General features: G+C 38.5%; 1 protein-coding gene across 4 annotated transcripts; it reads right to left on the bottom strand.

Moving 5' to 3' along the window:
• Window positions 1-493: 493 nt before the first annotated feature.
• Window positions 494-6844, bottom strand: LOC124851120. Of its 4 annotated transcripts, XM_047341978.1 has the most exons (7): window positions 6715-6844; window positions 5376-5681; window positions 5146-5291; window positions 3488-3635; window positions 2703-2807; window positions 2523-2566; window positions 494-1960 (listed from the first exon to the last, which is right to left on the bottom strand). In XM_047341978.1, exons 1-7 carry the CDS (start codon window positions 6770-6772, stop codon window positions 1862-1864), a joined length of 906 nt encoding a protein of 301 aa, XP_047197934.1. In that variant the 5' UTR covers window positions 6773-6844; the 3' UTR covers window positions 494-1861. The 4 variants fall into 4 exon arrangements, with proteins under 4 accessions (XP_047197934.1, XP_047197933.1, XP_047197936.1 ...); XM_047341977.1 differs by lacking the exons at window positions 2523-2566; window positions 2703-2807; window positions 3488-3635 and adding exons at window positions 3992-4035; window positions 4456-4566 and having other exon boundaries at window positions 4998-5291; XM_047341980.1 differs by lacking the exons at window positions 494-1960; window positions 2523-2566; window positions 2703-2807; window positions 3488-3635 and adding exons at window positions 3644-3884; window positions 3987-4035; window positions 4456-4566 and having other exon boundaries at window positions 4998-5291.
• Window positions 6845-11736: the final 4892 nt, after the last annotated feature.

The following is an 11736-nucleotide window of genomic DNA, read 5'->3' as shown; positions in this document are numbered from 1 at the left end:
TTGTAGCGAAGTTACAAGCATCAGGTGTTGCTGAGAGCACTGTCAAAGCAATGGTAGTTTATTCCAAAGCATCACTTTATGATACATTCTCCAAGGTGTATTCGAAAAATAGGTCCACTCCTCCACGTATGGTGCATGAGATTTGAGGCCAAACATAATTTTTTCCAAAAGATCAGTTAAGAATTTCAAAAATATCACAAAAACCTTGGTAAGACAACACCAGAGACAAGTAGCTTATCACTGGGAGAATTTCCATTTTCAGAGGTTTGAGTTTGGTCTAGTGCGGAAGGAAATGATTGACAGCTTGGAGGGTGGTGAGACTTTAAGTGCAGTGTTTAATGTAAATGCACACTGTGACATGTCAACTACTAACTGGGTGAAGAACTATGGAACTGAGTATCACATTGGAATGTTTGTTTTGATTAGAACCGATACAGAAATTTCTGTTTTTGGAAAGATCAACAATATCATTATAAATGAAGATCAAGCTTCGTTTTTGACTTGCAAAGTTGACACACTTTATTTTGATGACCACTTTAATGCATACTGTGTTGAGGAGAGAACTGATTCATTTTCTGTAATTTCTTTGGAGGATTTAATCTATTACAGACCCTATGACAAACAGTTTTCTAATGAGATGGATGAAAAAACATACATATTGCCACATTGCCATATTGTGTGAACTTTGCTTTTGAGGACTGATGGGAAAAGATGTAAAGCCAATGCTGTGTTATGTGGTGTGCTTACACAAATACAGTTTCATGTTAACTGCAAACTTCTTTGAATTGCTGATTCTTTCTTTCTTTCTTGTATATAGTTGTAACAGCCCCTGGCGTGAGTCGCTACGTTTAAAAGGACAACAAATTACTAATTTAAATAACAGGATACATACTTGAACATAAATTACAAAATAAACCCAACACAAATAAATCAATCTGTCAGTTACAATAGTTATAGTTTTTAAAGGAATAATATCACACAGTAAGTGGGATTGGGGATTATAAATCGACTCCCTACAGTGTTTTTAAAATATGAATCAACTCTATAAAGAGTTAAATATTGAGTTACATTTTACATCCTCAATAGTGTTAATATGACTTTAACTCTAGTGTTAAAAAAAATCATACTTGTGGTGTTAACTTTGGACACTGCACAATAGTGTTGCTTCAATTTAACACTGGCCAGTGTTGACCGGTGTTAAATTTCAACTATAGAGAGAGTTGCTGGAACTCTGTCTGAGTGTTAATTCTTTAAAACTTTCAAAAGTGTAGTTTTAACTCCCTACAGGTTGGACCTATACAAACACTTGGAAGTTTTGTATTTGACTCTATAGGAGTTGAATAAACACTGTTGTGCATGAGTAGTGTAAAAGGAAGGTTTTTATACAAACAAGACAGAAAGCCGACAGGAAATGTCTGCTGTTTGGAATCATTCCTGGTTGTTGGCTGTTAAACCTTCCTCGTCATCATATTAGTATTTTTTTAAAGGAAGCATAACACTTGGGTGAAGTAAGAACTTTTTTTTTCATCAAAAATAATGTAGCAGCAAAATCACTTCGGAATTCATCCAAAATGTCAAACACTCATCAGGTATCTTTTTCAATAAGATATGAAATATATTACAATAACAGTTTTAAAGTGGGCGGAGCTGTTCCAGATGCTCCTGGTTCTGGTTCTGGATGAAAAAAAAATAAAAACTTCCCAGGGAAAATATAACATGACTCACGGCAACAATAATACTGGAAATTGTCCAAAAGGCAGAATGTGGAAGACAATTTCAGATTTTCTTCAGGCCAGGGCCGACTTGTCCACCTGAGCATACAGGCTCTCAGGCTGAGTCGTGTCTCCGGCCTCAGTGGATTTCATGGACCTGCTTCGATCAAGCTGTAGATGGAGGACGGAGAAGGAGCTGCAGCATCATCAGTTGGATTCTGATCCACAAGTGGGTTCACGCTTTTGACCTGGAGAGATAAAGTCAAATAAACTTTTTTGCTACCGAGGTGGTGGCTCCGAAGTTTCCTTTTTCTAAATCACAGATTATATATATCACTATTTTCAGTGGTGTGATCGTACTGTGGCAACAAGTAAAGTAATCTCACTAAGAATCTATATGACTCTTCTATTGCAGTGATGTGATTTTGGCCGTTGGCAGTTTAGTGGGAGACACATTGAGAAGAGTCAGCACACAAGCACAGCTCAGACACAGGCTACAGACCTCAGAGGGATGTTTGGATGAATGCAGCACGGTGCAGCTGGAAATTCGCCTCTGATCCGCAGCAAAGTGTTTTGTTCGAGCACAAGCAAGCAGCACGAGCAGCGAGGCACACGTAGTAGCAGCAGGACCAGGATCAGCAAAGGGTCAAAGGTCATGTACAGTAACTACACCACCTGTCGACAGATGAAATACAGCTGTGGCTTTTATTTTATTTATTTATCTATTTATTTTTTGCCCATTTCCTTTGCTCAAAACCATAAAATCTCGTTCTTGGAAGACAGATGTTAGAAAAGATGACGTAACTTTACCTGAGCAGTTTCGTACAGTGTATTTTCCATGACCACACTTTCATCTGCAAGAAGGTGACAAAGAATGTTCATTGGCTTTAAATCACAAATTAATTTAGACTGTTTTCTACTGAATTACATTTACATCACTGCAGCCACTGATTTTGGTGTTTGTGTGTTTGAATTTTTACTCTGACGTACGTTTTCCTTTTTTTCGATATCGAACCAAAGCTGCTATGGCAAATATCACCAAAACCACAGTGACTGTGACAATGGTGATAATGATATAGCTCCGTGGTTCAGGGGCTGTAATGGAAAACAGAAAAACTGATATTAGTTATTTTCAGAACTTGTTCACTTTAACACGTAAAAATATTTCATTAAATAAAATGACATGCACCATTACCATTATAAAACCGACAGCATTATAAAAATATAATTTATAATTTAAACATAATAAGCTTCATATGTATAATACTTTTCTTACCAAAGTTAAAAAGGGTTACAAAGGAATTAAACAATAATTAAAACAGAGATAAAAGTAGTTTTTCTTTTAAATAGAGTAAAGTTGAGAATTTGTTGTAGAAAGTCTAATGTCAACTGGTCATTCAGGTGTTTGGGGGCCTGTCCGGCAAAAGCACGACAACCTAAACCACCAATCAGGCTCTGAAAACTACCAGGAAACAAATATCAGCTGAACCAAGATGCCACCCAGCATGACACATAGAAACCTGGTTGTGTAAAGTCAACAATAAAATCTTAAAACCAATGCAGAAATGAACAGGGAGCCAGAATGTGAGTCATATGATCATGTTGTCTTGAGCCAGTTATAATCCAAGCAGCAGCATTTTGAACCAATTGAAGGAGAAAGTCTTTATCTAGTCTTTAAATGTTGGGAAAGATTTAATATTTCAAAATGAACTTAAGTTGGAACACAACCTTCTATAAAACAAAGTTATCAGCTGCTTGTGTTGTCGGTCACTTACCAGGATTTGAGAAACAAAAGTCCCAAATCATTGTTATGTGCTCGTCCGAGCTGACCTGGTTGCTATGGTTACAGATAACTGAGAAGCCTTTGGACAGGTAGACACGGAGGGAGGTGCCGGAGGTCGTGACCTTGGACCTCTCTCCTCCCTATAACATGACTCACGGCAATAATACTGGAAATTGTCCAAAAGGCAGAATGTGGAAGACAATTTCAGATTTTCTTCAGGCCAGGGCCGACTTGTCCACCTGAGCATACAGGCTCTCAGGCTGAGTCGTGTCTCCGGCCTCAGTGGATTTCATGGACCTGCTTCGATCACGCTGTAGATGGAGGATGGAGAAGGAGCTGCAGCATCATCGGTTGGATTCTGATCCAGAAGTGGTGTTCACGATTTTGACCTGGAGAGATAAAGTCAAATAAAAGTTAGTACACAGTTCAACGTACTGTGGCAACAAGTAAAGTAATCTCACTTAGACAGATGTTAGAAAAGATCACGTAACTTTACCTGAGCATTTTCGTACACTGTATTTTCCGTGTCCACACTTTCATCTGCAAGAAGGTGACAAAGAATGTTCATTGGCTTTAAATCACAAATTAATTTAGACTGTTTTCTACTGAATCACATTTACATCACTGCAGCCACTGATTTTGGTTTTCGTGTGTTTTGTCATTTTTGTGATTTTGGTGACCCCTAGTGGTTTTATATAAACACAGCATTGCTTTTCTAAAATTCTGTTGCTAGACAGATACAATCAAATAAAACCTACACACACAGACATTCATCTTGATATTATCTATATGCTAAATAACGAACAGTGGATTCCCATCCGTACTGTAAACTGGGAAAGGATCTCAGATATTGTCATTGACCCTAAAGGTGGTGGATCAGTGAATAAAGTGAAGGACACAGTGAAAATGCTGAATTCCCATTTACAGTATTTGCAGAGTTGAATTTTTACTCTGACGTACGTTTTCCTTTTATTCGATGTCCAACAAAAGCTGCTGTTATGGCAATTATCACCAAAACCTTAATGACAGTGACAGAGACAAAGGCGATGAAAGAGCCCGGTGGTTCAGGGGCTGTAATGGAAAAAAGAAAAAATATTTTAGTTATTTTCAGAACTTATTCACTTTGACACGTAAAAGTATTTCTTAAAAAATAAATTACATGCTCTAAATTCAACTGACAACTCTGCATTATTACCATGAAAATATAATTTATAATTTACATATAATCTGTACAGTACTTTTCTTACCAAAGTTAAAAGTGTTACAAAGGAATTTAAAAATAATTAAAACAAAGATAAAAGTTTTTTTCTTTTAAATAAATTAAAGTTGAGAAGTTGTCGTAGATATAATCCAAGCAGCAGCATTTTGAACCAACTGAAGGAGAAAGTCTTTATCTAGTCTTTAAATGTTGGGAAAGATTTAATATTTCAAAATGAACTTAAGTTGGAACACAACCTTCTATAAAACAAAGTTATCAGCTGCTTGTGTTGTCGGTCACTTACCAGGATTTGAGAAACAAAAGTCCCGAATCATTGTTGTGTGCTCGTCCGAGCTGACCTGGTTGCTATGGTTACAGATAACTGAGAAGCCTTTGGACAGGTAGACACGGAGGGAGGTGCCGGAGGTCGTGACCTTGGACCTCTCTTCTCCCTCCTCCTGGCTGCAGGTGTTGTTGTCACATCTAAAAGTACTGTTGATGTGATGGGAGTCCTGTGTGCTGCAGGTCACTGTGAGGTTACAGGAGTCGGAGCTATTGGAGAGTAAGTCCACTTTCCCATTAACCGGAGACACTGGATCTGAGGGGGAGGGACACAGGCTTTAATGGGTTTAGAAGTTGGGCAGCTACTGTGTGTCGATGTTTAAAATCTGAAGAAACCTACCTTGAACTGTGACGCTGTATTTACCCACATAAGTGTTTTTGATCCCGAAAACACCTGCAGTGTAACGTCCACTGTCGTCTTGTTGCACATTCTTCAAAAGCAAAGAGTGATTTTGGAGAAAAATCTCGACCCTTCCATCATAGGGGCCAATTGTTATTGTTTTGTTATCATGAAATAATCTAAATATGTTTGAATCATTAAATTGCCATCTAAAATCACTCCGTTTAACTATTTTAACAGGAGCCGTGACGTTGAGAAGCAGATCCTTCCCCTTCTGCACAAATACAGGAGTCACAGTGTCGGAGCCTGTAGAAACAACACAGCATCACTTTATTAGAAAGAAAACTCATGAGACAAAACTACCTCGGCCCAGCAGGTTGTGTTTGCCCCTGTCTGTTGGTTGGTTGGTTTAATGATCAGCAGGTTTACTTAGAAACTGGATTTCCACAAGACTTGGTGGAAGGATGGGACATGGGCCAAGAAAGTTACATTTCAGGAAGATTCAGGATTTATTTTGTGAGACGGGGCTGTTTTTTATATTTTCCATGATTTCCCAAGGAATGAAATCAGGCATATTGAGGGGGACTGAGACTTCTGATTACTTTAGTGCAGCTTGACTGAATTTAAGAACTTCTGGACCTCAGCGGAGGTAAATTGACATTCTAGTGTCTACAAATCTATTTTATTTGTATTGTTTTTCTCTTTGAACTTATTTCTGAAAGAGGAAGAGACTCTGCAACGGTAGATGTTCCTCAACAACTCATTTCTCACACGGAAAATGTCCAGTGGATGTACAGAAATAGAGACACAGACAGACAGACACACAGACAGACAGACAGACAGACAGACAGACAGACAGACACTGACCTGTAACAGGAAGCATCACTCTCGTTTCCCTTTCTGTCACCGAGCCCTGTTTTAATATCTAGCTTTGTCTATAAAAGGTAAAGTTTCCTAATCAATCTGTTCTGTTCTCTGAGTCGCTGCCACAGGACATTACATTAATATTCAGTTTTGTTGGTTTTACAAGCTTTTAAAAAAGTTTCTCCACGTCTGTTATCAATCATTATATATTTTATAACGAATTCAAGCGTAGAACTCAACTTGAAACACCACAGATATATGGAAGGAAGTTTTACTGAGTGAATCGTCAATCAACAAGTAATAATTTGAATATAGTTATCATTTTAATATTTATAGAATAATTAAATAAACAATTATTAACAACAACAACACAATTCTAAACAAGGTACATTGCTGAAACAGTCACAAAGTGCAACAAGAACAGAGCAATAAAACTATATTTGAAGAATAAATGTGATAAAAATGTAGTGTTTACCTCGGGCTTCATATGCGTGAAGCAGAGAAATGACAAAGAGAAGAATGATGGGATGCATTCTGTCAAATGTGCCGTACGAGGAAGTGGATCAGAGTTTAGACCTCAATCAGCCCAGCAGCAGTCAGGGTGTCTGTGGGCGTGGCCTAATAGAGTGTCATCCACATGAACCAAAACATGACAATAGATGAATAACAATGATTGTCTCCTAACAAGAGAACATATCGAGGTCTGTCAGTAAACACTTTGATCTTGTTCAAGTTTTGATAATGTGAGGAACTGACTGCTGGTTTCAGGGGAGATGTTTCAGCACCAGGACAGACTGCTTGGTGGATTGTGTGGAACATCTTGGTTTGTTTTACATGTGTCGCGTGAGGGAAGCGGGGAAATGAGGTATTGCAACAGCGCCACCTGGCGAATTTCACCTCCAGGAAAGGTGCAACAGCAACAGCACAGGTTCGTTGATGTCACGAGGCAAGAGACGGCTTTACTTGTAGAAAAGACACAACTTTTATTTAACTTAATAAATGCATAATTCAACAAAAAGCTAAATGAAACAACAATCACCAGAAACAAACCATCACATGAAGTTAAACACTGAGACAAGAGAAGAGCACCGGACTTTTAAGAGAGAGAGAGAGAGAGAGAGAGAGAGAGAGAGAGAGAGAGAGAGAGAGAGAGAGAGAGAGAGAGAGATATTAACTGTGTTAAAATGTAATTTTTTGGTCTGTTAAACCTTCGTCGTCATCATATCAGTATTTTTTACGTATGTTTTGTAAATTTCAGGATGTTGATTTAACTAAAACATTTATAATCCCCAATATTTTTTTTAAACACTTGGGTGAAGTAAGAACTTTATTGTACGTGCACCAATACTGGACAACAGCATTCATCCAAAATGTCAAACACTCATCAGGAATCTTTTTCAATAAGATATGAAATTACAATATATTACAATAACAGTTTTAAAGTGGGCGGAGCTGTTCCAGATGCTCCTGGTTCTGGTTCTGGATGAAAAACTCCCAAAACTTCCCAGGAAAATATAACATGACGCACAGCAACAATAATACTGCAAATTATCCAAAAGGCAGAATGTGGAAGACAATTTCAGATTTTCTTGAGGCCAGGGCCGACTTGTCCACCTGAGCATACAGGCTCTCAGGCTGAGTCGTGTCTCCGGCCTCAGTGGATTTCATGGACCTGCTTCGATCAAGCTGTAGATGGAGGACGGAGAAGGAGCTGCAGCATCATCGGTTGGATTCTGATCCAGAAGTGGTGTTCACGCTTTTGACCTGGAGAGATAAAGTCAAATAAAACTTAGTTCACAGTTCAACGTACTGTGGCAACAAGTAAAGTAATCTCACTTAGACAGATGTTAGAAAAGATGACGTAACTTTACCTGAGAATTTTCGTACACTGTATTTTCCGTGTCCACACTTTCATCTGCAAGAAGGTCACAAAGAATGTTCATTGGCTTTAAATCACAAATTAATTTAGACTGTTTTCTACTGAATCACATTTACATCACTGAACCCACTGATTTTGGTTTTCGTGTGTTTTGTCATTTTTGTGATTTTGGTGACCCCTAGTGGTTTTATATATACACAGCATTGCTTTTCTAAAATTCTGTTGATAGACAGATACAATCAAATAAAACCTACACACACAGACATTCATCTTGATATTATCTATATAATAAAATAATGAAGAAGTGGATTCCCATCCGTACTGTAAACTGGGAAAGAATCTCAGATATTGTCAATGACCCTAAAGGTGGTGGATCAGTGAATAAAGTGAAGGACACAGTTAAAATGCAGAATTCCCATTTACAATATTTGCAGAGTTGAATTTTTACTCTAACGTACATTTTCCTTTTATTCGATGTCCAACAAAAGCTGCTGATATGGCAATTATCACCAAAACCTTAATGACAGTGACAGAGACAAAGGCAATGATAGAGCCCGGTGGTTCAGGGGCTGTAATGGAAAAAAGAAAAAAATATTTTAGTTATTTTCAGAACTTATTCACTTTGACACGTAAAAGTATTTCTTAAAAAATAAATTACATGCTCTAAATTCAACTGACAACTCTGCATTATTACCATAAAAATATAATTTATAATTTACATATAATCTGTACAGTACTTTTCTTACCAAAGTTAAAAGTGTTACAAAAGAATTTAAAAATAATTAAAACAAAGATAAAAGTAGTTTTTTCTTTTAAATAAAGTAATTTGAGAATTTGTCGTAGATATAATCCAAGCAGCAGCATTTTGAACCAATTGAAGGAGAAAGTCTTTATCTAGTCTTTAAATGTTGGGAAAGATTTAATATTTCAAAATGAACTTAAGTTGGAACACAACCTTCTATAAAACAAAGTTATCAGCTGCTTGTGTTGTCGGTCACTTACCAGGATTTGAGAAACAAAAGTCCCGAATCATTGTTATGTGCTCGTCCGAGCTGACCTGGTTGCTATGGTCACAGATAACTGAGAAGCCTTTGGACAGGTAGACACGGAGGGAGGTGCCGGAGGTCGTGACCTTGGACCTCTCTCCTCCCTCCTCCTGGCTGCAGGTGTTGGTGTCACATCTAAAAGTGCTGATGATGTGATGGGAGTCCTGTGTGCTGCAGGTCACTGTGAGGTTACAGGAGTCGGAGCTATTGGAGAGTAAGTCCACTGTCCCATTAACCGGAGACACTGGATCTGAGGGGGAGGGACACAGGCATTAATGGGTTTAGAAGTTGGGCAGCTACTGTGTGTCGATATTTAAAATCTGAAGAAACCTACCTTGAACTGTGACGCTGTATTTACCCACATAAGTGTTTTTGATCCCGAAAACACCTGCAGTGTAACGTCCACTGTCGTCTTGTTGCACATTCTTCAAAAGCAAAGAGTGATTTTGAAGAAAAATCTCGATTCTTCCATGATAGGGGCCAATTGTGTTTGTTTCGTTATCATCAAATAATCTAAATATGTTTGAATCATTAAATCTCCATCTAAAATCACTCCGTTTAACTATTTTAACAGGAGCCGTGACGTTGAGAAGCAGATCCTTCCCCTTCTGCACAAATACAGGAGTCACAGTGTCGGAGCCTGTAGAAACAACACAGCATCACTTTATTAGAAAGAAAAGACTTTGATTTAAACTGTAGTTTGTGTCCATTTCTACTTCTACTCATTAAACAGAGACTCATGAGACAAAACTACCTCGGCCCAGCAGGTTGTGTTTGCCCCTGTCTGTTGGTTGGTTGGTTTAATGATCAGCAGGTTTACTTAGTGTAGTGGTCAAAAGTTTAGTGTGACAGTTGAATGCCAATTGGGTTCACCACATATATCCAGAATAAACGGGACGGGAGGCTGATGATTCCAGTGTTGTGCAATAGTAGGTAGACTGGATGTTGGCTAATTTTCAATAATCATAAAATATGATTATTAAAATAAATAAAATTATTTAATTAAAATAAAATAATTAATTAAAAATGATAAGAGTTATCAATTAAGAATAATGAAATAGTGTGAAAAACAATAAAATTATAATTAAGAATAATAAAAAGTTGTAATTATAATTTATCGAGCGGGCTGCACCCTGGAATCGGGGACCAACAATCAGTCAATAAAGATCGGTCTCATAATCTGAAAAGGTTCAATTAGAAATCTCAATATTTTCTATTAATGATTATATAATGAACAGTGAAGGTTTTAAGTTCGACACAGGCAGTCATAATCAGCTGTATTACATATATGTATGCACAAAGAATCACAAAAATACCATTACTTTAAATATAAAAGGGGATTTATTTGATAATGACATCAATGTAACTTAATGACTATTATCTGTAAACCCACTATATCAGATGAAACACCTGGCATCTATTACAAATGTCAACACATATGTATGCCTCAATGTGTCTACCGGAGAGGCGTATGTGTGTGTGCGTGTGTGTCTGTGTGTGTGTGGGTGGGTGTGTGTGTGTATATATGTCCGGGAAGATAGAGCAAGATGGCGTCTAAAGCCATTGAGGTGTGGGTTACGAAATCAAAAATGGCGTACAAGTTACGCGTGGTTTGGTTACAAAATGGCTGATTGCACCATGGTTTGACCGCAAGAATGGTGGACAAAGGTTACATGATCTATCTGCGTGGTTCAAAGCGCCGAATGGCGTGAGGATACGATAAGCACTATCTAGATTCTGAAAGGTATAAGACGTGAAGTGCGGGGATGCAGTTCCGGACGTCTTTCGTGCAGGCGGATTTAGGAGAGAAGAGAGAGGAAAGGAGGGAAAAGTTATACACTAATTTATCCAGAGGAGATCTCAGCACCGCCAGGAGCAACTGCGGGGACTCACCACTTTCGGTACCCAGCGAGCGAACTAAGATCCGTCCCGCGTGTGCCGATCTTTTAATAGGTTAGAAGAATCTCCCATAAAAATCGGTCTGGCAGCGGTAACTAGCATGATGACGTGGCGAAATGCCGAATACGTCACGGCCTTTGAGCACAATGTGGACAAAAATTAGACACAGCGGTCAGCACACAAATGTACGCTCAAATAGTAACACACTAATAATTAAACTAGTCTCTGCCCAGACATAAGCCTCTTACTGTCGATGTTCAGCGGTTGGTTAGATGTGACGGCGTTCGGAAAACGAGTGGATTTGGTTCGTGGCCGTCGGAAACAGTGATCCACAGCTGCTTCGTGTGATGGCTGTGAGAACAAAGCTGCGGAAAGTGGAGAGGAGGAGAATGGAATACCGTTCTCCGAAGTGGCGAAAAGTCTCAATGCCTTGGCGAATATAAACTTGCTCTTCTGCGGATGAATAGCGGCCGGCAGCACCCATGATTTGTGGGAGCGGAGGAAAAGTCTGTGGATAACTCGACCGTAGTATTCGAGCTTTTGCTGCGGTCCTTTCAGAGTAAGTTCAAGTAACAAGAAATTAAAAGAGGTTGAATGAACAAGGGAAAAATATAAAAAACTACAAGCGTTTGTAGTTGCTCCCTTAAGTGTCTGGATCATCTGGAGGAACCTG

The sequence above is a fragment of the Hippoglossus stenolepis genome, chromosome 11, assembly GCF_022539355.2.
Source record: "Hippoglossus stenolepis isolate QCI-W04-F060 chromosome 11, HSTE1.2, whole genome shotgun sequence".
NCBI classification, from domain to species: domain Eukaryota; kingdom Metazoa; phylum Chordata; class Actinopteri; order Pleuronectiformes; family Pleuronectidae; genus Hippoglossus; species Hippoglossus stenolepis.
This window is presented reverse-complemented; position numbering and strand designations above follow the sequence as displayed.